We start from the raw sequence: 1,160 nt of genomic DNA, 5'->3' as shown, positions 1-1,160 counted from the left end.
AAGTGCGCCAATACATGTTATTTGTAGTGGCCCATCAGGTCACTCACCTCTTCTCTTCAGATCTCCAAATAATTTTTCATTGATGTCTCCCGGACCCGGTGTCAAGAGAGAAGTGCCTGACAATGGGGAATGTTCATCACCCCAACAAAATGTACCACCTGACATGCCTTGCCGTCAAGGAACACCCAGGCCACCCTTTTTACCTAATATTTGCATCTCATCTCAAAGGCAAGGGATTACTGTCAAGACAGAAATAAGTAGTGAGGATTTGCAGGACAGTTGGCAGGAGAGTACAAATAGTCAGCAGACCCCATTATCTGCTAGTTCTTCTTATGGAATAGAAATAGGAGGACCATCACAGTCTAGAAGATCTCAAACATCAAATACATCACATCATCACTTCTATCATCCTGTCCCATCAGCTTCTAGTTCTAATGGTGATCATGAACAAATGAGATCCGCTTCAGCTACCAATGCCTCTATGGAGGCAGGTCCAGATGGTTATGCAGGATATTACCGACCAATTAGTCAACCCTGTGCAGTCCCTCACTCTTCTCCTTCTGCCACGTACTTAGTTCCTCCTGTGATAATGCTCCCTCAAACTCTACCACAGTACTTTGTCCCAGTTTCCCAACAGTTCCAAGCTCCTTCTCCAGCTAGAGAAACTTTCATGGTATTTAACAATTTGTACTTTAAGATATACTTTCTCTTACATTTTGTTAATGAGATTTCTAATAGATTTTTAAAAATTTTCTTCCAGGCTAGAACCATACCTTCTACACAAGTGCAAAGTCAGCATATTCGAGTAATACAGCACTCCAACAAACCCTCTACCACTGAGGAAGAAAGCCCGAAACAAACTTAAAACTTTACTGGTCTTACCTTTTTTTAAAAAATTATTTTCAAATTGACAATTTCTTTGTAATGTAGATTACTTTAATTACTATTGTATTAAGTAAACTTTCTGTAGCATGCAACATTTTTGTGAATCTAGTTTGGATTAGTCTCTCCAAAAATTCACCAAAGACTTCAGGTGCTGTTATGTAATACTCTTTAATTAAGATGAGTTGTATATGTAATGTATTTGATTAGGGTGTAAGATTTCTTTGTGAGTTTTTATGGAGTATCCTGTCTTCATGATTTTTATTTCTATCTATTAT

At 38.2% G+C, this 1,160-nt stretch overlaps 1 protein-coding gene across 1 annotated transcript in view; it reads left to right on the top strand.

The window, feature by feature from the left end:
- LOC113210012 (DNA repair protein XRCC1) overlaps positions 1-1,160 on the top strand; it is a gene marked incomplete in the record, with an annotated part of 12,806 nt that overhangs the window by 8,419 nt on the left and 3,227 nt on the right. Inside the window, 2 exon segments of the mRNA XM_052271463.1 lie at positions 1-673; positions 761-1,160. Coding sequence (XP_052127423.1) covers positions 1-673; positions 761-865 — 778 coding nt within the window.

This window comes from Frankliniella occidentalis, unplaced genomic scaffold (genome assembly GCF_000697945.3).
Source record: "Frankliniella occidentalis isolate FOCC.00 unplaced genomic scaffold, Focc_3.1 Scaffold6, whole genome shotgun sequence".
Classification (NCBI taxonomy): Eukaryota; Metazoa; Arthropoda; class Insecta; order Thysanoptera; family Thripidae; genus Frankliniella; species Frankliniella occidentalis.
This window is presented reverse-complemented; position numbering and strand designations above follow the sequence as displayed.